At 52.0% G+C, this 21674-nt stretch overlaps 1 protein-coding gene across 24 annotated transcripts; it reads left to right on the top strand.

Annotated features, from left to right (window-relative positions):
- Positions 1 to 4824: 4824 nt before the first annotated feature.
- On the top strand, positions 4825 to 20207 carry TPD52L2 (TPD52 like 2). Of its 24 annotated transcripts, XM_061441947.1 has the most exons (12): positions 5179 to 5310; positions 5399 to 5517; positions 6562 to 6710; positions 7557 to 7616; positions 9430 to 9489; positions 13598 to 13699; positions 15209 to 15247; positions 18088 to 18114; positions 18484 to 18525; positions 19753 to 19801; positions 19887 to 19927; positions 20010 to 20147. In XM_061441947.1, exons 1-11 carry the CDS (start codon positions 5226 to 5228, stop codon positions 19908 to 19910), a joined length of 756 nt encoding a protein of 251 aa, XP_061297931.1. In that variant the 5' UTR covers positions 5179 to 5225; the 3' UTR covers positions 19911 to 19927; positions 20010 to 20147. The 24 variants fall into 24 exon arrangements, with proteins under 24 accessions (XP_061297929.1, XP_061297931.1, XP_061297932.1 ...); XM_061441945.1 differs by lacking the exons at positions 5179 to 5310; positions 19887 to 19927 and adding an exon at positions 4825 to 4853 and having other exon boundaries at positions 20010 to 20207; XM_061441953.1 differs by lacking the exon at positions 18484 to 18525 and having other exon boundaries at positions 5180 to 5310.
- The last annotated feature ends 1467 nt before the right edge of the window (positions 20208 to 21674 follow it).

Here is a 21674-nt window from a genome sequence, read left to right on the forward strand (position 1 = left end):
CTCAGGGCCATGGGATGGGATGCGGCTCCCTCCCAAATCCCACGATGGGATTTGGTCCTTCAGCCCCGCACGTCCCCTGTCCCCAAGCACACACACGTGTCCCCGTGTCATCCTGTGCGTGCAGGGGAACCCCCAGGACCACAGCCTTCCCTTCACATCCCCATGGGATCCCCATGGGATGGGCCTGGCCATGGGGATGGAGCCCCTGGGAGGCAGGGAGCTGCTGTGGGGCTGGAGTGGGGCTCCCTGGGCTCTGCTGTGGTGAGGAGCAGCTCTGTCCCAGGGGGAATTCCTGGTGCTGAGGGTGGAAACAAGCAGCGTAAGAGGCTCAAGAGGTGATGAGGAGGGGATGGAGGGAAGCCCCATGGCCGGGGAGGCTGGTGGCTGGCACCTATGGTGTGTAAAGGGAACCCCGGGAGCTGCTTCCCAGCTGGGAGCATCCAAATGAGCCGGGATAATGAGGCAGAAAACAAGGGACCCGTTTCCAGGGGAGGGATGCAATGAGGGGCTCTGAAATTGGCCCCAGAGGAAGCAGGAGGAGGCTGGTCGGTCTGGGGAAGAGCCCGCCCTGCCCCTTCCCTGGCTGGGATCAATCCCATGGCTCCCAAAGGGATTTGGAGTGGGAGACGAGTGTGTACGTGGGGAAGCCCAGCTGCTGGCTGGGAGTTCACCAGGAAAAGGCAGGACCGAGGCGGGAAGCCCATGGGGATCCCCAGGATGCAGAACCCCTGCTCCATCCCTGTATCCACACCAAGCCCGCCGCATCCGCAGGGACACAGCAACACGGGGATGTTGGGTTGGTCCAGGCACGGAGCCCGCATCCCACAGAGGATGCTCCAGATCCAGCCCGTGGTGCCACGGGTGACATCTGTGCCCTGCAGCCCCACAGCTGCACCCACGGCCCCTCGGCTCAGCCCCATTGAAGTCCCTGGACCGGCTCCAACGGCTCAGAAAGAGGAACCGTGTGTGTGTGTGTGTGTTTGTAACCCCCCGGTGCCCCCAGTGCGGGCTCGGGGCTGGTTTGGGCTGGGGGAAAAGCAGAAGCGAGCGCTGATGTCCTGCAGCACGCAGGGGATGGTGGGGGACGGGAAAGGGGAACAGCAACACTGGGGAAAGAGGATCCATCCCACCTGAAACAGAACGGGGGGCTTGGGGCACACGGGGGACGGGGGCAGGCAGCCTCTGGAGCGATGCTCATGGGGGTCCCCGCAACGATCCCAGCTCCCTGCTGCTGCCTTTGTGTCCTGAGAGCATGGCGTGGGGCGAGCTGCGCAGGCTGCTTAATGCTGCTTCTGGCTCTTCAGTGTGGGATTTGCCACCAGTGCCCAGGGTTGGGATTGATACCAAGTGCAGCCTGGGTCTGCTGGGGAGCCACGGATGGATGGAGGGAGGGAGGGAGGGAAGGATGGAGGGAGGGATGGAGAGAGAGAGGGAGAAAGGGATGGATGGAGGGAGGGAGGGTGGGAAGGATGGAGGGTGGGATGGAGAGAGAGAGGAAGAAAGGGATGGATGGAGGGAGGGTGGGATGGAGGGAGGGATGGAGGGTGGGATGGAGGGAGGGTGGGATGGAGGGAGGGAGGGAGAGAGAGAGGGAGAAAGGGATGGATGGAGGGAGGGTGGGAAGGATGGAGGGAGGGAGGGAGGGAGGGATAGAGAGAGGGAGAAAGGGATGGATGGAGGGAGGGTGGGAAGGAGGGAGGGAGGGAGGGAGGGGGGGAGGGATGGAGGGAGGGTGGGATGGAGGGAGGGAGGGAGGGAGGGAGGGAGGGAGAGAGAGAGGGAGAAAGGGATGGATGGAGGGAGGGTGGGATGGAGGGAGGGAGGGAGGAGGGAGGGATAGAGGAAGTGATGGATGGAGGGAGGGAGGGAGGGTGGGATGGATGGAGGGAGGGAGGGATAGAGGAAGTGATGGATGGATGGACAGATGGAAGGGGAGGGAGGGATGGATGGAGGGAGAGATGGATGCTTTAGTGGAAGGTGTCCCTACCCGTGGCAGGGGGTTGGAACTGGATGAGCTTTAAGGTCCCTTCAACCCAAACCAATGTGGAACTCTATGGAGCCCACCCAGCCATGCTTCCCCCCACTGCACCCCTGGGCAATGCTGTGCCCCCCATGTCACCCAGGCCACGGGATGGTTCATGCCTGGGGCTCAGCAGTGCTGCTCTGGGCTGAAGCTGCCCAAAGGCCATCGCCACTGCATCTGGGAGCAGAGAGAGCCCCACCGGCCGCTCCTCCCGCTGCTCCATCGGCACCTTGGACCTGGGACTTGCCCTTGGCACAACGTGAGAGGGCTCCATCAGCCTCCATCAGCCACTGGCGTCACTGGCCGGAGCCAGCACGGCTCCGCTGGGCCCTTTCCAGGCGCAGGGAGAGCAGAGCCCAGGCGGCTTCATGGAGCAGGGAATCTAGGTCAGGGCTTGCTGTGAAAGGGGGCACAGAGCCCAGACTGTGTCGGGTTCCAAGCGGAGCCACGGAGCAGCGGCGCCTGCCTGAGCCTGGTGACCGGGAATCATCCCTGTTCATCCGCATCCCGGTGAGGACACCCATGGGTGCTGCTTCCCACCTGCACCGCCGCTCAGGCACCTCCTTGTTTGGGGTTTATGGCTCTGGCTCTGCCAGGGCTGGAAAAGAACGGGTTGTGTGGGAACAGGAGCTTTCCAGAGCCACGGAGCGATGCTGGGCACAGGGAGATGCTCTTGCCTCCCAGATGAGACATTCCCCACCTGGCAAAGCTGGACCCTTCCCTCCCCGCTGCTTCCGCAGGGCTTGATCAGGGAATGGAACCAGGATCGGGGCTGGATTAGGAATGGAAACGAACCAAAGCCCCAGTGAAGTGAAAAGCCCAACGGCAGCAAACGGGGAGCCAGGGGAAGCTGTGGCTCTGCAGTGGTGAATTCTGCCCCCAGCTGAGTGCCCAGGAGCAGCCTCGAACAGAAGCAACAACAAAGAGGATTTTCCTTCCCCATCCCCAAACACAGGAATTCTGCTTCCCAGGGCTTGGGATGGGGAACAACGGAGTTTGCAGCACGATGCCTTTAATGCAGAGCCAGCGCTGGAGCGGTGGGTTTGGAGGGTGATGGAGGCCCAGCCCCATCCCTGCCTGCCCGGCCAGGCTGGCCTTGGCAATGGGGCTTCCCACTGCAGCTCCCTGCCTGCCGCAGCATTCCCGGCTCCTTCCTTCCTGCTGCAGGGCCGGGTTTGCGGGAACCGGGCTCTGGTGAGCTTGGAAAAACTCCACTCGGGTTTCCCCTGAGCTCCGCTTCCAAAGGAGCCGTGTGGGGGGCTCCAAACACCGCAATACCCCCAGGAAGGGCATTCCCATGGGTGCTGCCGGGCTGCGCTGTTGGGAAGGGCTCCCGAAAGTTCCTTCCCACTCCCCATGCGCTTCCCCTCTCACACCTCAGCCCCAGGCTCGCTCCTAGGGGAAAGGTGTCCGGACCCGGTGGAACCGGGTGAGCTTTAAGGTCCCTTCCGCACAACCCCGTCCATGATCCCATGGATGGGTGCAGGGGAAAGGCTCGGGAACCGACGGGAGCCGGGAGGAGGCTCCAGCCCCGCCGGGTTTCGGGTGACGGAGCTGGTGCGAGCGGAGCCGCAGCCCCGGACCCGGGCTCTGTCTCCAGCCCCGAGGCAGCAGCAGCGGGCACCGGGCACCGAGCCTGGGCCGCACTCGGCAAGTACCGGGCAATGCTCCGAGTGCTGCCGGGTCTACACGGGAGCCACAAACGGGGCCGCGGCCCAGGCGCCCGCCTCATTACCGGTGTTAGTTAATTACCGGTGTTAATTAACGGGTTAATTACCGGTGTTGTTAATTAACGGGTTAATTACCGTTGTTAATTACCGGTGTTGTTAATTAACGGGTTAATTACCGTTGTTAATTACCGGTGTCGTTAATTAACGGGTTAATTACCGGTGTTAATTACCGGTGTCGTTAATTACCGGTGTTAATTAACGGGTTAATTACCGGTGTTGTTAATTAACGGGTTAATTACCGTTGTTAATTACCGGTGTTGTTAATTAACGGGTTAATTACCGTTGTTAATTACCGGTGTCGTTAATTAACGGGTTAATTACCGGTGTTAATTACCGGTGTCGTTAATTAACGGGTTAATTACCGGTGTTAATTACCGGTGTTGTTAAATAACGGGTTAATTACCGGTGTTAATTACCGATGTCGTTAATTACCGGGTTAATTACCGGTGTCGTTAATTAACGGGTTAATTACCGGTGTTAATTACCGGTGTCGTTAATTACCGGGTTAATTACCGGTGTCGTTAACTTACGGGTTAATTACCGGTGTTAATTACCGGTGTCGTTAATTAACGGGTTAATTACCGGTGTCGTTAACTTACGGGTTAATTACCGGTGTTAATTACCGGTGTCGTTAATTAACGGGTTAATTACCGGTGTTAATTACCGGTGTCGTTAATTAACGGGTTAATTACCGGTGTTACTTACCGGTGTCGTTAATTACCGGGTTAATTACCGGTGTCGTTAATTAACGGGTTAATTACCGGTGTTAATTACCGGTGTCGTTAATTAACGGGTTAATTACCGGGCTCACCAGCGAGCCCCCGGTCCCGGTTCAGGCCCGTACCGGTGCTGCCCCCTCCGTCCGCCGGCGCTACGGCACCCGCCGTGACGTCACCCCCGCTTCCGGTGACGGGCCGCGGGCAGGCGGCGGCGGCGGCACGTGGCGGCGTTGCCGTGGCAACGCGCCGGGTGACGCCATCTCCCCGCGCCCCTCCTCGGCGGAAGCGGCGCGGCGCTGGCAGCGTCACAGGAGGGGAGGAGGCGGCGGCGGTCGCGGTCGGGACGGGGTCCGGGTGCCGCCATGGAGAGCGCGAGTCAGGGTACGGGGGGCACCGGGACCGGGCTCCGTGGGCCGGGGGGGGACGGCCCCGGTGGGCGCGATGGGCCCGGTGTGGGAGCCGCGGGTTGGTGCCATGGAGGGGAGGAGGGCACCGGGGGTGCCGTGAGGGGAAGCGGGCCTTGTAGTCGCCTCTTCTTCGTACCGGAGCCTACGGAGGGCGCTGGCGGCTCGTCTGCCCTCCCCGGGCCGGTCGCGGTCCTTCCGCCTTCCCCCGGGCTCGTTTCCCCCCCCCTCCCTGCGCCGGTCCCTCCCCTCCGGGTTTGTCCCAGCGCGCTCTCGCGTGGGCCGTGCGGGTGTTCCGCTGCCCGGTGCGGGGCGGAGGAGCTGTTGTGGTGCGCGGTGCTGCTGCTGGATGCTGGCGGAGGAAACCCCGCCGGAGCTTTCTCTTCCTCTTTTCTTTCCCTCCCTCCCTTCGCCTTCCCCGCCGGGCTGCTCAGGTTTGCATCGCTGCTTGCTGGCTGCTTACTCCGTGTGCCCTCTGCTCCTTGTCTGTGGCAGATATCAACCTTAACTCTCCCAACAAAGGTCTGCTGGCCGATACCATGACGGACGTCCCCGTGGATAGCGGCGCCTCGGCCAGAGCCGCTGCTCCCGAGGGGCTCAGCCTGGCTGAAGAGGAGGAGCTGAGGTCTGAGCTCGCCAAGGTAACTCCTGTTCGGGAGCGGGGGCCGTGGTGCTGCCCTGCTGGGAAGGAGCAAACCCGAGCCCCAGGAGCGCGGTTCCGGGGTTAAACGCTTCAGTGCTGGCACCTCTGCGCCTCTCGGCTGATTGTTAAAGAGCACAAAGCTGGCCGAGACTTCAAAGGGGGCCGTGGCTTGTGTGTGCTGCTTCCCAGGATGGCTGAATTTAGAGCTCTGAGGAAATAAGTGGCTTTGGATGCCGTAAGCTTCACGTAGGCTTTGAGCTCTGTTTGAAGGCAGAAAACACTTGGGGCAGGTGCTATGCAAAAAAGAAACTTGTTTTTCCTTAGGAAGCCAAAACAGTGGAGCCCTTGCTATGGCCTCTTTTTCTACCTTTTTCTCTTAAATATCTATTACATGCATAGGTAACTCTTTGTGGTGCCTGGGTGCTTTTGAAGAGCTGAGTTTGTAATGTAACAGCCTAAATCTCAGCCGCCTTTGGGGGCTTAAAGGGTGGTTTATGATCTCCATCTGAAGTGTAGCTGCAATTGTTCTGTAGCACCCGAGAAGCTCCTGGTGGGGCTTTGACTTGCAAGTTTTGGCAAGGGGGAACTTGGCAGCTCTGAGGGCTCATACGCACCTGTTAAGGTAGGAATGAAACCTCTCTACCTGGCAGCAGCTCTGGAATACTGTGAAGACAGAAGGGAGATCTCTGAGGAAAAGCTCTTTGCTGCAATGACATGAGAGGCAAAGAGTCATAAACCAGAAACCTTCATTAATAAGGTTTGGCAGCAGGTTTTTATCTGCTGTTGAAATGACAACACCACTAGGAATGAGTTCAGGTAATCTGGGTGCCAGTGCAGGGGCTTCCATGGATGCTTTCCCAGTTGAAGGCTGTGCTGTCAGACCTCCTGCTCCACCACCATTCGTGTTCAGTCGAGTTGTGCTGCGTGTACATGATGTTCCTCCCGGTTCCTTAAACTCGGCTTTGAGGGAGGTAGAAAGTTGGCTCGGGTTTGAGAGTTTTATTAAGCTGTGCTTTAAAACCAACCTCTCCTTTTCCTGAAGGTTGAAGAAGAGATCGGCACTCTCAGGCAGGTTCTGGCTGCTAAGGAGAGGCACTGTGGAGAGCTAAAGAGGAAGCTGGGTTTGACTCCCCTGGATGGGCTCAAGCAAAACCTGTCTAAAAGCTGGCACGATGTCCAAGTCTCCAATGCGTAAGTGTTGCTGTGATGCTTGTGTGTTTAAAAGTGACTCTCTCCTAATGATTTCCCAGCAGCACATTTCCAGGGCTCTCCCGAGCAACCGGAGGCTTTTGTTCTGGAGCAAAAGGCACTTAAGAGCAATAAGTCTTTAAAGAAAGTGTCTTTATGTCAGTGTGAACAGAACTCTCCTATCTGTGGTTGGGTTAAACTGCTGCTGGATGCCCTTTCCCATGATGTTAGAGATCCAGCTCACCACTGGACAGTCCTGTTTGCCCATTTTCTGCCCGTTGTTTGAGGTGTCTTCAGCTGCTCCCCTGTTCTGAACCCAGGCTCAAAGAGAAGCACAAGGAGTTTCAAAGCTCCAGTGCTCAGCTCTTTCCTGAGTCATACAGCTTGAATTCAAAAGCCTGCACTTCCTAGGGAAAAAAACCCTGTAATATCAGTGTGTTACACAGTCATCTCTGCCTAAAGAAGATGTGAAATGAGACTGACCCCAAGCAGGCAGTAAGGGCACAATTACTGCAGTGCTTGACAGTGCTGAAAGAACCCTGCTGTGACCCTGCTGTTGTGCCTGAGTGTCAGGGACTCACAGTGCTCATGGAGATGCTGTTCAGTCTGAAAGGCCTTGTGTAACTTAACTGGAATGGGAGTTACTGACAGTGTGGAACTTGTAGCTACTGACAGTGCTGCTGCCCAGCAGATCACTGAGCTGTTCCTCTCGCTGTTTATTCTCTCCCTTTCCCTCATTTTCCCTCCTACATCCCTACGTTTCTGTTGGTCCTTTGTAACTGAGATCTGTGTCATTGTCTTAAAGAAATGAATATTCAAGTCATATTCATTAACACTTTCTGTTTCTAGTTATGTGAAAACATCTGAGAAACTTGGAGAGTGGAATGACAAAGTGACACAGTCTGACTTGTGAGTGCCTCGGGCTCCTCAGCAACTCCCCCCTCGCTGCTGCCACTTGTCACAGGCCTCAGGGGTTCAGTGGGAGCTGGGGGCTTGTGAGGCAGGGCTGTTCCTAGCAGCATGCCTGGCTTCTGGCTGTAAGCATCCCTCCCTTGCAGAGGAGATGAGTCAATGTTACTGCTGTCATCCCTCTCATGGGCTTGCTATTGCAGAAGAAAAATTCCAATCAGTTACCAGACCACATCATATAAAAACAAAAGGAGGGGATAGAAATCAACCCCAGTTTCCCTTTAGCTGGTTTCTGACTGCTGCTATGTGTCTTACTAGTGAACCTCATCTTTAGCGTGAAATGATTTCTCATCATTCCGGTAGGAATCGGTGTGGTTATTGCCTTTCTGTACAGTCACCTGGGGGAGATGGTGCCTGAAGGCATTTACCTGTAGCTGGAATTAGGGGCTGTGCAAATGCAAATCCATCTGTTCACTTTGGAAAGCCACCACGCAATGGCTGTTCTGCACTGATGCAGGTGGACCTCTGCTGATGTCAACACCAGAAAGCCATGAGTTTTAGTCTGTGTATGTACAAGCAGGTGAAGAACATCTGGCTACTTCTGTTTAAATATGTCAGACCTCTGTTCATGTTAGACATGAATCATTCTGATTCCTCCTGCAAGGGAGCCCTTGGATGCTTTCTGCATTCTTTCCCTTCTATGTCTTGTGCCGAAGGAGATGAAGGAACACATGGATCGGGAGCATCCCATCATTAGGCAAGATGGCAGTGATCTAACTGGGGAGAGTTACACTTGTGGGTGATGTGAGCTGCCTGTGATAAGTCACTCTGAGCTCTTCTGAGTGTTGCCTGAGCTGGTAGCAGGCACTTTCTGTAGTACTCGAGTTAGTTCTGTACCTCCAGTGATAATTCTGGCACATACTGGTTTGGATGTGGGGAAACATGATGTCTAAAGATTATGAAACGAAGTTTAGCTGTTTGTCCGGGTCACTCTGTATCAGTAAACTGCAGCTTTGGGTGCAGCAGACAGATTTCTTTGGCCTTGTGCTCCGTTTGCTGCTCTGTGCTTGTAATACATAACTGCCCACAGCATGCAGGGAGGGAGCAGGGGACTGGAGCACCTCCCGTATGGAGCCAGGCTGAGGAAGTTGGGGCTGTTCAGCCTGGAGAAGAGAAGCTGCGTGGAGACCTCAGAGCAGCTTCCAGTACCTGAAGGGGGGCTATAGGGATGCTGGGGAGGGACTCTTCATTAGGGACTGTAGTGACAGGACAAGGGATAACAGGTTCAAACTGAAACAGGGGAAGTTTAGATTGGATCTAAGGAGGAAATTCTTTCCTGTGAGGGTGCTGAGGCACTGGAATGGGTTGCCCAGGGAGGTTGTGAATGCTCCATCCCTGGCAGTGTTCAAGGCCAGGTTGGACAGAGCCTTGGATGAGGTGGTTTAGTGTGAGGTGTCCCTGCCCATGGCAGGGGGGTTGGAACTGGATGATCTTAAGTTCCTTTCCAACCTGAACTATTCTGTGATTCTATGATGCGGAGTCTTTCAATTCCTGACACCTCTGAGCTGCAGGCTTCATTTCTCTGCTGTGTTTGGATGTGCTTAAATAAGAAAGAAACTGGGGCTTCGGTGTCTCCCTGCCTCAGACAGCAGCTCTTTTCCTTCTGGCTGTAGCACAGAAGGGGGGAAGCTATTGCTGGAGAAGTAAAGCTTGTGATAATGTGAGTGTAAAGAGACGGTCATGATGTGGCAAGTGTCAGAAGCAGCATCTGTAGTGACCTTGGCTCTGTGTCTAACCCCCCTTGTGTTTGTAGATATCTTTCAGCCAGCAGCACACTGGAGGACTGGAATGAAAAATTAACTCAATCAGAAGCGTGAGTGTCTTAACCTTGAGTGTTAACAACTGCTTTCATGACAGTCTGCTGCCCCTAACAGCTCTGTGCCCCTGCTCCCAGGCCTCTGCTTTGACTAGACCTGTGTAAACATCCATCTCTTCTAGCTTTTGCTTTTTTTAACCCAATAAATGCCTCTTCAGGGAGAGGGAGCTTTTCCTCAGGTCAGTGCTTGAATGATGTCATTGTGGTCCATGTAGGTAGGGAAACCACTGGGTAGCTGAGACCTGAGTGTCACACCTCCTATCTTCAGCTGATGAGCTATGGAATAGCCAGACTGACCTCTTGTTGTTATGTTGTTACCCTCTGTGTGCTTTGCAGGGAGCAGGAGCTTTTCCTTTAGCTGTGCTACCTGATGAGAGCAAATAAGAGCTGTGGTGTCCAAAGCAGCTGTTCTGTCATGTTGGGGCCCCAGATGGACTTGAACAGCTTAAACCTCACAGCAGTTCCACTCCATTTGTTGGCTGTGAAGGTTTCTTGGCTGAGGAGGTCTCTTAGCTGTGCTTTTAGTAAATGCCTGGGATTAAATCCTCATCTGGACTAAATTATGGGACTTGGCCTTTGTCCTTCTCACTGCATCTTTCCACAGTACGTGGCACAGTCCTCTGCAGTGGGAGCAGGTAGAGGCTGTTGTTTGCTGAACTGATTTAAACTATGGGAGGTAGGTCTGAGGCAAGTCAAGAGTGTATGAAATTCAGCCCTTTGAGCTGGTCTGTCCTCGCCACTGTGTGTGAATAGGAGCTTTTCTTCCTAAGACAGCTGAAAGATGAGCAGAGATAAAAAGTAGGGGTATCAGAATAGAGCTTTCAGGTATGCAGGTCTACTTCCAGAGTTCCCTGTGTGCTTCCTACATGAAGAAGGTGTAAATTGTCACTGTTTCACTTGCTAACTAGAATGACCTTGGGTTTTGTGCTTGCTGACAGTGAGTCTGGCTCCAGCAGTGTTTAGTCAGAGTTCCTGCCTGGGTGTGCCTGTTAGAGTGGAAACCTCCTGGTTCTGTTTCCTTGTAGTTAATAGGTGCCAGAATGTGGAGGAAACGTGCTTTTGTAGAGCACTTTGAGGCCTCAATAGCTGTGGCACACCAGTTTTCCTGCTTGCTTTGGCACTAGACAGAGTGACAATTCATGCTAGCAAGGTAGGTGCTGGTTAAAATGGAGAGGGGAGGGGGATTGAAGGAAGGTTCCAGAAAACAGAGTTTCTCCTTCCTTTAGCTAAAGCTCAGTAAATGTGCAGAGTTCAAGAAGTCCAGGGATGAGGTTTTACTCTTATGGCTTAGAGGGTTTTTTATGCAAATGCCTCCTCTTTCCTGTTTTGGGGCTTCTCTGCATTAGAAGTGACTGACCTGGGACTGGGTCTGACTGATGACCTGTCACTGCTTTGGTGCACTGCTGCATTTCCTGGTCCATTGCCATTCCTGGCCACAGGCTTGTCCTCTGACACAAATCAGCCCAGGCTGCCCCCCAGCTCCAGTTTCATCATAGCCAGGACACAAGAGGACTGAAGGGGTTTGTGTACCTGGCCAGAGAACACAAATGGTGTTGGCTGGAGAAGGGCAAGTGAGAGGAAACTGGTACTAATGCATAAAGGAGGGTGCAGGTCTGCCTTCTTCCCATCAGGGTTTATGAAATGTGTCAGTACCACAGGATGAGCATCAACAGGGAGAGATCAGCTCTGTGGCTTCTGCTGAGCCACTTGCCTGTTAGTAAAGCAAGGTGTTAAGCATGTATTACTCCCAGATCTGGATTATTGTGCTTTGTTCTGATGCTGGGGGAAGGAAGGGAGCGAGTGTGAATTTAAAGCCATGGCAAACCCATCCCTGTCACTTGCAGGAGAGTTGTTGTGACTTCTAGGTCAGGGCTGGGTGCAGTTAAGTTGCATTAAAGCCTTGTATAATCAGCTCCCTGTTGTCGCAGGCACGGTCCCACACGTGTGTCTGGTGGCAGTTCTGGGTTACAGAGCTTCTCAGCTGCATTCCCCTGGCTCTGCCTCCTGCGTTGCAGGGATGGAGGTGTGGTGGGGAGCTGTGGATGCAGCACTAGGCTGCTGGGCCCATCCGCCTGCTGCTCTCTTGTGTTCTTCCAAGTCTGTATTCCAGCTGGATCATTTCCTTGATCTACATTTCCGTGTCAGCACAAGCAGCAGTGCTGGCATCATAAAGGAGCAGCACTTGAGTGTGAGATCTTCCCTTATCTTAAGAACACTGCTGTCAAAGGTGGAAAATACAGTTGGGAAATCTTTGCTCTTTATCTGCTGAAGCCAGGCATAATACCTGGAAGTGTGCAGTGTATGCATGGCCTGCTGGTGTCCTCTGAGTCTGTAAGCCCTGCCCTCATTGCTGCTCTGGTGCTCAGTGCTCATCTCGGAGTGGAGCGCCAAGCAGGGGTAGCATCAATGCTCCAGTAAGCATGAGGTCTTCAGTGTTTGTTGTGCAGCTGTAGATCAAATCCCATGACAGGGCTCAGCTGGGGAGGAGCCTGAGTGCTAAGGGCAGGGATTGAGACTGAGATCCTCCTCTTCCAAAGCAGCTTTAGTCCTGGGGTTCAAACGCAGTGCAATAGGAAGACCTGTGTAAGAGCAAGCAGCGTTGGTGCTGACCAGTTCACCTCTAAGTTAACCGGAGGTAACTACTTGCACAAGATTGTGCTGTGGAGAAGCACTATTGAGGCCTTGCTGTTGGGGCACACTCGGGTAATTCTGGAGGCCCTGATTCAAGAATTGCTCTGAAAACTGTGTAGGTTTCAGGAGCAGGAAGAAGGAAGGTGAAGCTGATGCGGTTTTGCCCTGTTCTGTATAAGTCTTATGTACATTCTTGATTCAGAAACGCTTGGCTGTGGTCTTAAACATCAGACCCCCACAAGCAAACATGTGACTGGTATTGTTTGAACCCAGTTCAGCTTCTCTTGCCTGTGCTTCTGTCTGGAGAGAATAAGGTGCAGCTAAATGAGCTCTTATCACAGTGCTTTTAGCCTTGGGAGCTCAGGCATGGGAGAGAACATCAGGGTGTTTATGGTACCCTTCTCCTAAACATCCCAGCCAGGCAAAGAAAATAATCTCAAGATGAAAGATTTGGAATGAGAAAACTTGGCTTCAGTTGTTGAACTCCTGAAAAACAAGACTTGGGTTAGAAAATAACTTGAGGAATGCCATTAATGTAGCTGTCGGTCACTAACTGGGGAATAGCTTAGAGAGACGAGTTCCTGAAAGTGGCTCCACGACTCTTAGCTCCTGAGATCAGTCCCACCTGAAGGACACAAAGGTTCTCAAGTGTCTTCTCCAGCTCTGCTACAAACTCAGGTGTAACCAGCTGTCAAATACAGGCTGTCAGATCTCTTATGTACTGTGGTTAATGGTAACTGATGGGAAGCTTCTCTACCGATTTATTTCTAACCTGCACTTGTAGAGAGAATGCTGATTCCTGCATTTCTTTACAGCAATCCTGCCTCTTTCCTCTGTAAGCTAATGCTACAAGTGTACCTTCTTCAAGCCTGCAAGGGTGTTATGGAATAGCTTCCTAGACTTATTTTCTCAAGGTGACCAAAAGGCAGTAGTAGAGCAACTGGGATATGATGCCATGGTGTTAGGATTTCCACGTGGAAGATTGGGTTTGGGGTTTTCTTTGCGAATGCTCATCAGATTTAAGAACATCAGGTCAAAATGGTGAAGTGAGTATATCTTAGATTGGATCTAAGGAGGAAATTCCTTCCTGTGAGGGTGGTGAGGCACTGGAATGGGTTGCCCAGGGAGGTTGTGAATGCTCCATCCCTGGCAGTGTTCAAGGCCAGGTTGGACAAGGCCTTGGGTGAGATGGTTTAGTGTGAGGTGTCCCTGGCCATGACAGGGGGGTTGGAACTGGATGATTTTAAGGTCCTTTCCAACCTGAACTGTTCTATGATTCTATATAGAGAGGTTAATCCTGCACTCTTTAAGACATCCCCAAGACTGGAAGAGGCTCTCTCAGCGCAGTCAGGGCTGCTCACTAACCCAGCTTCTCCCCTTTCATATGGGCTCCTTTTTCAAAACGGGGGGATGCTTCTTGCTCCCAAATCCTCCTCGCTGGTTCAATATATGATTTACTTTTGCTTCTATTTAGCTACAAGAAGACCCAGGAAACCCTGTCCCAGGCAGGCCAGAAGACTTCAGCAGCCCTGTCCAACGTCGGCTCTGTTATCAGCAGGAAGCTTGGCGACATGAGGTAGGATTTCTGTGCTGGCCTCTGGTGCTTTGATCTTGGTTTCAAACAGTAACGAGACTTTAGACAATAACAGGGCTTTTCACCATGTTTTCTGCTTAGTTGGCAGCACGTTGCTGCTGAGGGACTACCTTCTGCTGTGTGGCCCTGTATCACATAGTTCAGAACACATTAAGTGCTTATTAAAGGCTCGTTGATGGGATAAAACCTGTTCTAAGGCATTTGAGTTTGATTTTGCTTAGGAGAACTGACTGTTTTTAGCAGCCTTCCCCCTTTGACTGTCAAATGGTTTCACTGCAGCTTTTACATCATATGGAAGAAACAAGTATTAGAGCTGACCTTTAACAGTGGTCCTGGATTATGGAGTGTTACTGTTTAGGATTAGAAAAGGTTCATCTCTCCTGTGCTTTGTTGTGCTTTAAAATGAGGCAAAGTCTTCCTTTGATGCAGTTTCACGCCCCCTGTGTTTCTGCAGAGAAGGGCAGTGTGCCTTCCAGGCACAGTTCTGTCATGTGTATTGGAAGATATAAACTGATGCAGAAAATCTCGACAACATGAAGAGCTTAATCCAGGGCTGCATCCAAAGGAGCGTGACCAGCAGGGCAAAGGAGGTGATCCTGCCCCTCTACTCTGCTCTTGTGAGACCTCACCTGGAGCATTGTGTGCAGTTCTGGTGTCCTCAGCATAAAAAGGACATGGAACTGTTGGAACAAGTCCAGAGGAGGCCACGAGGATGCTCAGGGGCTGGAGCACCTCCTGTATGGAGACAGGCTGAGGAAGTTGGGGCTGTTCAGCCTGGAGAAGAGAAGCTGCGTGGAGACCTCAGAGCAGCTTCCAGTACCTGAAGGGGGCCTATAGGGATGCTGGGGAGGGACTCTTCATTAGGGACTGTAGTGATAGGACAAGGGGTAACGGGTTCAAACTGAAACAGGGGAAGTTTAGATTGGATCTAAGGAGGAAATTCTTTCCTGTGAGGGTGCTGAGGCACTGGAATGGGTTGCCCAGGGAGGTTGTGAATGCTCCATCCCTGGCAGTGTTCAAGGCCAGGTTGGACAGAGCCTTGGGTACCATGGTTTAGTGTGAGGTGTCCCTGCCCATGGCAGGGGGGTTGGAACTGGATGATCTTCAGGTCCTTTCCAACCCAAACTGTTCTATGATTCTAACTTCTTTGTTGTGGTTGGTGGTCTCTGGATTCCCTAAGCACATCACCGCTGAGGTAACTGCAAGTTTAAACCTCTTTAGTTGGAGCACAGAGGCTGGTTGCTGGGGCTGCTGGCTGAGGTTCTTACTCTTGAGTTTCTCAGCGGGACAACGTTGAAGGTTAAATGAGTGATTTACCTGCTCTTCAGACATTGAAGTGCTTGATGGCAACATCCAGAACACCTTTCTTGGGATTAAGAGCTAATTCCGAGTACACAGCATGTCTAGGTTACAAAGGGATATTCCTTAGAGCTCGTATTTAATGTGGTGTACCAGCCCTTGCACTGAATGGGTAGCTGTTGTTCTTTGTAGGGAATTTCCCATTCCACTGTGGCTGGGAGTATCCAAGTGGTAAGAACTTGCTGGCCTCTGATCACACAGTGCTGATTTATTGTAGCTCTGTCCTCAGTGAGTTATTTACTGTGTTCCTGCAGGGTGTTCTTGGTGTTTTCAGTAGCTCACTTCTCTGAATCTGGCAGAGGCCAAGCTGGCTTCCTGCCCTTCCCACCATGCAAGGCTGAACTTTTCCTTCCTGGAAACTACCTCGTCTCCTGGAAGGGGGGGATTTACATGTAATCACAGTAGATTACAGATACTGGAGCAAGATGAGGTGGTAACCCATTTTGCTATACCAATAAGTGAAGTCATTTTGTGCCTGATCTCTGTGGTCTGGTCAGGCTGCTGTGGGATGAGCACTGTGCTTTTTGGACCAGATGGGGAACTCCTGACCCAGCGTTGCCATCAGAAGAAGCCATTTCCAACAGGCTTGGTCCTGCCTCTTGTCTTCTGACTGGGACAACCCAGGTCACCACACAGCTCCGGGAATGTTTGTGCCATCCCAGGGGCAGGCAGTGGAGGGAGGGGATGCACAGCTGAGTGAGGAGGGCTCCTGGTGGCCTGACATGGTCACGGTGACAACTGCCTGTGTCATCAGCAGCCCTACAGACAAGGCAGGCCTTGGGAGCAGTGGTGTCGCTCAGCATTTAATCACCACTTTAAACATCTGCATTCCTTTTTATAGCTGATACCTTAGGTGATGTGTTGGGAAACAAAGGCAGCTTCTGCCTTATCACCTGGGGATCCCTGCCAAACTTATCTCAGCTTTGTATATGTGTGGGAACACAGTAATGAGGCTTTGTTCCTTTCAGTTTCTCTGTGTGCCTATGAACAGACTTCTGTCCCCTGTGCTGCACTCATGCCTTGATACTCCTGGTTCTGAGTAAGGTTTAACTCTGAGCACAAGTTGCTGCAGGCGTTAGCCCATTTTCTACCCTTACCAGGTGAAACTCTGGTGTTCTGAGGTGTGCTCGGAGCTGATGAGGAGTGAAGTCTGTTGTGTGGTGATCACTTCTCTGCCGAGCGGAGATGGTCTCTGTGCGCAGAGAATCTCTGTTCCAGTCCTCATAACCTACACTGCAACCTCTGTTACTGTACTTTGTTTTCTTCTTGCACTACAAATTCACTTGTAAAGCAGCTTTATTTTCCATCACTGGAAGTGTGGAGATAACAGAAGGGATTTCCTTGTTTAGTCAGGCTTCACCGGTTGATAAATGCAAGGAAGGCGTAGTCATAATTCCATTAATCCTTGGAGCAAAATGCTGTTACATACAAGTAATGTGTCCCTGGGTTAAACCTGCAGGGTTGCTGTGTTCTGGTCAAAATGATTTTAAGTGCTGTAGGTGTGGATTGCAAGGAGACACCGTGAAGTTAATGTGTAACTGCATTAGTGCTGCTGCTCTATTAGGTTGTCTGGAGGGGAGAAAAAGGAGCTTCATTAGTGGGTGGGATATTATCAAATCTTGGCCAATTCAGCTTTTTCTGCTATCTCCACTTACAGTTAAGAAGTAAATTGGCTTCTGGACGTTCTGTCCCTGCACTTTACTGAGCCCAGTAAACTGCACAATGGGAAGTGTTTTGTTTTTGTGGAGAGCAGCTTGTTTGTGGGTTTGCTTCCACTGATACACTTTGTGTTGCCTGAAGGCTGCTGCTGTGTGTTATACTACAAGCAAATTCATTAGGAAATGGTCGCCTCAGCCCCAAATCCCTGAATGTGTGTCCACTTTGAATCCTTATGGAAGAAGAAGGGTTACTGCCAAGATATTGAACAAACCAAGCGGTGCTTGTGGTATTGCATACAGAGCAGCATGGTGCATGGATAAGTGTTATCTGTGTTCTCCTTTAAGCAAAGGAAGTGGAAAGTTAACTTATTTCACATCCAAAGACAGCATTTCAGGGAGTCTGCCTTGCCAAAGAGCAGACTTGGGTGCCTGGGGAGATGGGACCACAGAGCCGAACATCTTTGCTCTGCCTATCAGGAAAAAGCTCTTGTGCTCCTTGCCAAGTACTTCAGATCCAGCTTGCTATGACTGCTTTCTGCTGCAGAGACAAATTACATTCAAGTGGAATCAAACACTGCTCCTGGTAGGAAAAGCTGCTTTAGAGCATCCTGCTGATTGTACTAGGAGCAGTGGGAAACCTTGGTGTGTTATTTTGGACTACAGAGCTGCTACTGCACTGCAAAATCACACATGGAGATCTGGTAACCTGGTGGGGAATAGTTTGCCTTGTCACCCAAGAGTGGGCAACCAGGTTATGGAGTCAATATGACACTTTTTACCCTTCTTATCTTCATTACACTGCAACGTGTTTGTTCTCTGAGCTGTCACTTTGACATCTCCAGGCTTGGCAAGGTAACATGCAGGTATCCGATGCAGGTATCCAATGCCTGTTCCAGTTACACAAGTTCTTGACCAGAAGGTCCCTAGCAATGCTGTCTTTGTGTGAGAGCCCATGGGGGAAACGGGGGCAGGAGATGTGTTTATTCCTTGGTAAACCCTTCCATTTAGGCAAACGTGCTCTGAAAAGCATAAAACCAATGAGAGCAATGCCATGGGGTAGGGGCAGTGTTGGCGTTTGTACCCTCAGCCCTTCCCCTCCCCAGCACCGCAGCTCTCGAGCTGCTGTAGGTGCTGGTGGTGTTCTCTGGGAAACAACTTGGCTTGGCTTGAGTGACTGAAAAGCAGCTGGTGTTTTGCCTGTTCCTGTGATGTGTTTGGAGAGGCTTCCTCCTGGGCAGCTGACCCTGCTGTCCCGTGGTCCTGTGACCGTGCCCTTGCAATGGAGTGTTTCTCTCTGCGCAAGTGTCTTGACTGTTGCTTCCTTTTCCCTCTGCTGCCGGTGGCTTCTCGCAGGGCTCACCCCTTCTCCAATTCCTTTAGGTAAGATTCTCTTCCAGGCTCGGAAAAGAGCATTTGGTTCTGTGCCAGGCCCTCGCAGGCGTTAAAGGGGACGCTGATGGTTTAAGCCTTGCCTGTGCTTGTGGCACAGATTGAGAAACCTACCACAAACCAGTGCTCTGTAATTGACTTTTGTATCACTGGTGCAGTTGGCAGTTAAATACTCGTGCTTGCTGCCCTGTGTCTGGAAAACTAAGCTCTGGGTTGGGAAGAAAGGGCTGGATTTTACCACCTGGGTTGTCCACAGCAGCCTGTGTGTGGACACAAGGTGCTTCAGAGCCTGCTTTTGGGCCGTGTCAGTCTAAATCTGTCATTTAACTTTTCCCTCCTTCCTCTAATGCTTCCGAGTAGCAGTTACTCCATTCGCCACTCCATCAGTATGCCAGCCATGAGGTAACGTAGCAGCTCCTGTGTTTCCAGAGTGGGATTGGTGGGAGAGTGCAGCTGAGTCTGTTGTTATTGGGGTTTCGGTCTGGTTTTACAGCTGGTTTCCTTTTAAAGCAAACCCCACTTGGTTATGGGGTAACCCCATCCTGCAGGTTGAGTAACTCCGGGTGGGTTTTTCCCCAGTCTCTTCTCTATGGCTGTTGGCACCTTGCACTAAGTGCAGTGGTGTCACTGGACCAAAGTCTAGTTGGAATTCCCAGCTTCCAGAGGTCCCTGAAGGGCAGGGATTAGTCCTCCCCTCACAACACGTGCCATGGTCTTTGCTGGTACCAAGATGAATCCAAACTCAACCTCAGCCTCCAGCCTGGAAGCTCAGTGCCCCTCTCAGTGTGCCCTTGGGGTGCTTTAGGAGGTGGTCTCCTTGCAGGACAAACACGAGCCAGGGCTGGATGAGGCCCACAGAACCCCTCTCTCTGTTCATCCTCATTGCAGAGGGATGGGGGTTATTTTATGGGTGCAAATACAAAGCGGTTCTTTGGAACAAAAATAACTGAGATGGGGCTCCTGCAGCCTGGCCTGCGGAGAGCAGCTCTGGATGAGTAATTGCCTGATCCCAGTGCTCCCTACTGAGCACTGCCCTGGAACTGGTCACAAAGAAAGCAATCTGTTGGGTTGTCAAACCACTGACCTGGTTTTCTGTGCTTGAGATATGAAATCTTCTGATTAATTTATTACGTTGAGTATTATGGGCTTTTCCTGATGCAAACAGTCTCTCCTGTAGTAATAAAAGTGCCCATAGGTACAGGCGCATGGCCCTTCCCCTTCCTGCCCATGGGATGGAATATGGGAAACTGCAGTCTGTGTTTTAACCCCTTTCCAGCTTTTCCTTTCCATTATTTAAGACAGTTTGCTTTTAGTTGGAAACCTGTAAAACCAAGAGCTGGTTCTCAACATACCATGCATCCGTTCTCTACTTGTTTCCTTCGATGTTTTAACTTGAGCAGTGGCATAAATGTTCTCCTTTGGAGTCTGTATGTGGTGTTCTTGTGTGGTGTGCCTGAGGCTTGTGCCCAAGGCTGACTGGAGCTGGGGGGATGCTCTGGATGGAGCTGGGGGTGCTCTGTGTGCTCTTGTCCCCGCATGGCACTGGCCAGAGCCATTCACACAGTGTGATTTGATGAAGAAGTGACTTGTTCTGATTTATTCTTTTTTTCCCCATCTCCTCTCTTCAAGGAATTCTGCAACCTTCAAGTCATTTGAAGATAGAGTTGGGACCATAAAGGTAACCATCTGCTTTGTCTTGCAAACCCAGAGTGTGAAGCCTTGTGCAGAAACTTTAATTTCTGCAATGTTTTCCTTCTATTCAGGCAAATGGCCTCTCAGATATGTGAAGTCTTTGCTCAAGAAGGTGACCTTGGCCGGGGGGGGGAAGTGACTTGATGTTCTCAGTGCTCCTTTCTCCTTGTGCTGACTCTCTCCTCTCCTTTCAGTCCAGAATGGTGGGCAGCAGGGAAAACAGCACCGATGGCCTCCACTCCCCCTCGGGAGCTGGGGACCAACCTCCACAAGACAACGCTCCCTTCTAGACCCGTGATGTGGCTTTGCACGGCCGTGCACGACTCCGAGCCACCTCCTCCTTCCCAACCCTTCCCAACAGCCACAACCCACGTGCCTCCGCCAAGGGGCCGAGCGCCGGTTCGGAGAGCTCCATCATCATCCATTCATGGACACTGCTGCTGGATCCAGGTCAAATAAAGAGAACGCCAAGTTTTGTACACAGATAATATTTTACACTAAGGTTTGTAGGTGAAATGCATCCCCCTCTGTCCTTTTGGGAGAGCGGGGACGGCGCAGTTTCCGTAGAGCAGCTCAGAAATGCCGCTTGGCTTAGTTCAAACCAGTTTTCCCCATGTCTGATGTCACTTGCAGCGTGAGGAGGGCAGTTATTGGAGAAGCCAAGCGCATGGGGAGCTTAGCTTCAGCTTCTGGTTGTGTCCTGTGTGCGGGGCACGTCACACAGCTCCTCAGAGCTCCCAGGCTTCTCCCGTTACTGCTCGCTCGGCTCTCATTGGAGTCGTGTGATAAATGGGGTCAACAGTTGGGTTCTTTTCTGGGCTCCCATAAGGGAAACTTCCCTCAGCAGCTGCCTCGTTGTTACACTAATGCTTGAGCTTTAACGAAACTCAAACCCTTTATTTTTAAATGCAACAAAACTTTAAAGAAATAAAGCTTAAAAGGAAAAAAAAAACCAAACCCAACTCCATGAGAAGCTTTGGCATCGTGTTAGGGACCTGCTCCCTTGGCCTCAGACTGCCTTGCAAGCCTTACATCACCACCTGCTTTACTTGTTCACGGTTTTATTTCTATAGAGAAGACTGCAAGGGGAATAAAGCTGGATGTTGAGCGCTGGAGTTTCGCATCCTACGCTAGCAGCATGCTTAGCAGCCAGTTCTTGTGTTAAGCTCTGTGGTGCACTCCGTTTTGCTGAGTGTGTGAAACTTGCTTCTCCCTTCTCAGCCGATGCCTTTGCTCTTGGAAGAGGAATTGCTGGAGGCTGCTGGTTACCAAGGCTCTCTCTAGCCCTGTGGATGCTGTTGGAGGACTCTGCTCTCTGAGGGCTCCTCCTGGTACCTCCCACCACGACGGGATGGGTTTTTCAGTTGAAAGCCCCAGCTCTCATCTCAGTTTCCAGCACTGGCAGACAGTGATGGAGCTCAACCAGTGCTGGGATTTCTTTGCTTTGTTTGCATCCAGCTTCCTTGCTCAGGAGCTGAAAAATACCCGAGTTTTCTTCTAGAGGCCTGATCTCATTGTAGGCAAGGTGCCTCCGTGTAGAAATACCTAGAGTGAGCAATTCTGTGCCTTAGAGGCGAAGTGGGACTTACTCAGGTCTTTAGGCTTGTTGATGTACATATCTGCGTAGCAGTAGTGGTTTATCACCCCGGGGGAGACTGAACCCCCTCTGACCCTTTGCGAGAAGCAAGTTTTGACCCTTAACCTGCTGTTTAATCTGTTTCCCCCACCCTCTGCAGCCCCGGGGACGCAGGATGGAAGCCTGGGAGGTGGATGTGCTGGTGGGAGGTGGATTCAGCGCTGGTGGAACCGGGCCTGCTGGATTTGGGTGTTGAACTGTTTCTAGATGAAGCCTGAGGAAA

Source organism: Pezoporus flaviventris, unplaced genomic scaffold (assembly GCF_033815535.1).
Source record: "Pezoporus flaviventris isolate CSIRO_AGI_PZ_B2104156 unplaced genomic scaffold, CSIRO_AGI_Pfla_v1 ptg000213l, whole genome shotgun sequence".
NCBI lineage: Eukaryota > Metazoa > Chordata > Aves > Psittaciformes > Psittacidae > Pezoporus > Pezoporus flaviventris.